The 924-nt window shown below is 45.7% G+C and overlaps 1 protein-coding gene across 1 annotated transcript in view; it reads left to right on the forward strand.

Annotated features, from left to right (window-relative positions):
- Positions 1-437, forward strand: part of PBX3 (PBX homeobox 3) — a 136,913-nt gene extending 136,476 nt beyond the window's left edge. The window contains exon 11 of the mRNA XM_035903115.1: positions 286-437. Coding sequence (XP_035759008.1) covers positions 286-378 — 93 coding nt within the window. The 3' untranslated portion in view covers positions 379-437. The remainder of the gene's footprint in view (positions 1-285) is intronic.
- The last annotated feature ends 487 nt before the right edge of the window (positions 438-924 follow it).

Consider the following 924-nt stretch of genomic DNA (forward strand, 5'->3'; position numbering starts at 1 on the left):
AATCCCAAAGCCCTGACTGCGGCCGACATCTGGCTGAGCAGCTCCCGGTTTCTCAGCGTGGCTTTCGGCCGACGGCTCGGCGTGACCGCGGGGCGCGCTTTCGGCGTCCCTCGCCTGCCGCTGCCGCTTGCTCCCCTGCACAAATTCTGCAGCCGGAGGGGGCGCAGGAAAATCTCCTTCCCGGAGCATCTCCTCCCGAACCCCGGGCTTGCCGGGCTGATACTGTCGGTGTATGCTTAATTAATACGCGTAATTGTGTCAATTGAATTGTTTTTCCCTTTTCAGGCTAATGGAGGCTGGCAGGACGCAACTACTCCATCTTCTGTGACTTCCCCTACAGAAGGGCCGGGAAGTGTGCACTCTGATACCTCTAACTAATCTCCTAGCAACACTTTTTCCCTGAGCTGAGATGCCCTGATTAGCGCATTCAGAGTCACAGGAGAAAAAGGAATGAGTTTTTTGTAGCCAACCACCTACAGCTTTACTGTAAAACCTTGTCTTATTAGAAAACTTGGTAAATCTGTTTTTTAAAGGTATCATAATCATTTGTATTTATACTTAAAACACACAATGTTAAAAAGCACTTTATCCAATTAGGCCAAGATTTAGCATTGTTTATAGCCCTGTAACTATTTTATCATAATTTATTATCAGCCGTTTTAACGATGTTGGTCTAACAGTTGCCAATTACTTGGCCTTAAGGGTAAAAGTACAGGACAAGCTTAACCTCAATAGCGAGAGCAGACACAAAGAAACACCTCACCGAAATTTAACTTTGTGCATATTTCCATGGAAGGCCGAAGCGAATTGTGGGCTTTGATCGTGTTTAATCTCTTCATATCTCTTATAGAGTTGGAATAAAAAGAGCTGGTCGGTCATTTCGGTTAACAATGGTTGTGTTTAAGAACCCTTCCTCGTCACATT

This window comes from Egretta garzetta, unplaced genomic scaffold (assembly GCF_000687185.1).
Source record: "Egretta garzetta isolate BGI_Z169 unplaced genomic scaffold, ASM68718v1 scaffold341, whole genome shotgun sequence".
Classification (NCBI taxonomy): Eukaryota; Metazoa; Chordata; class Aves; order Pelecaniformes; family Ardeidae; genus Egretta; species Egretta garzetta.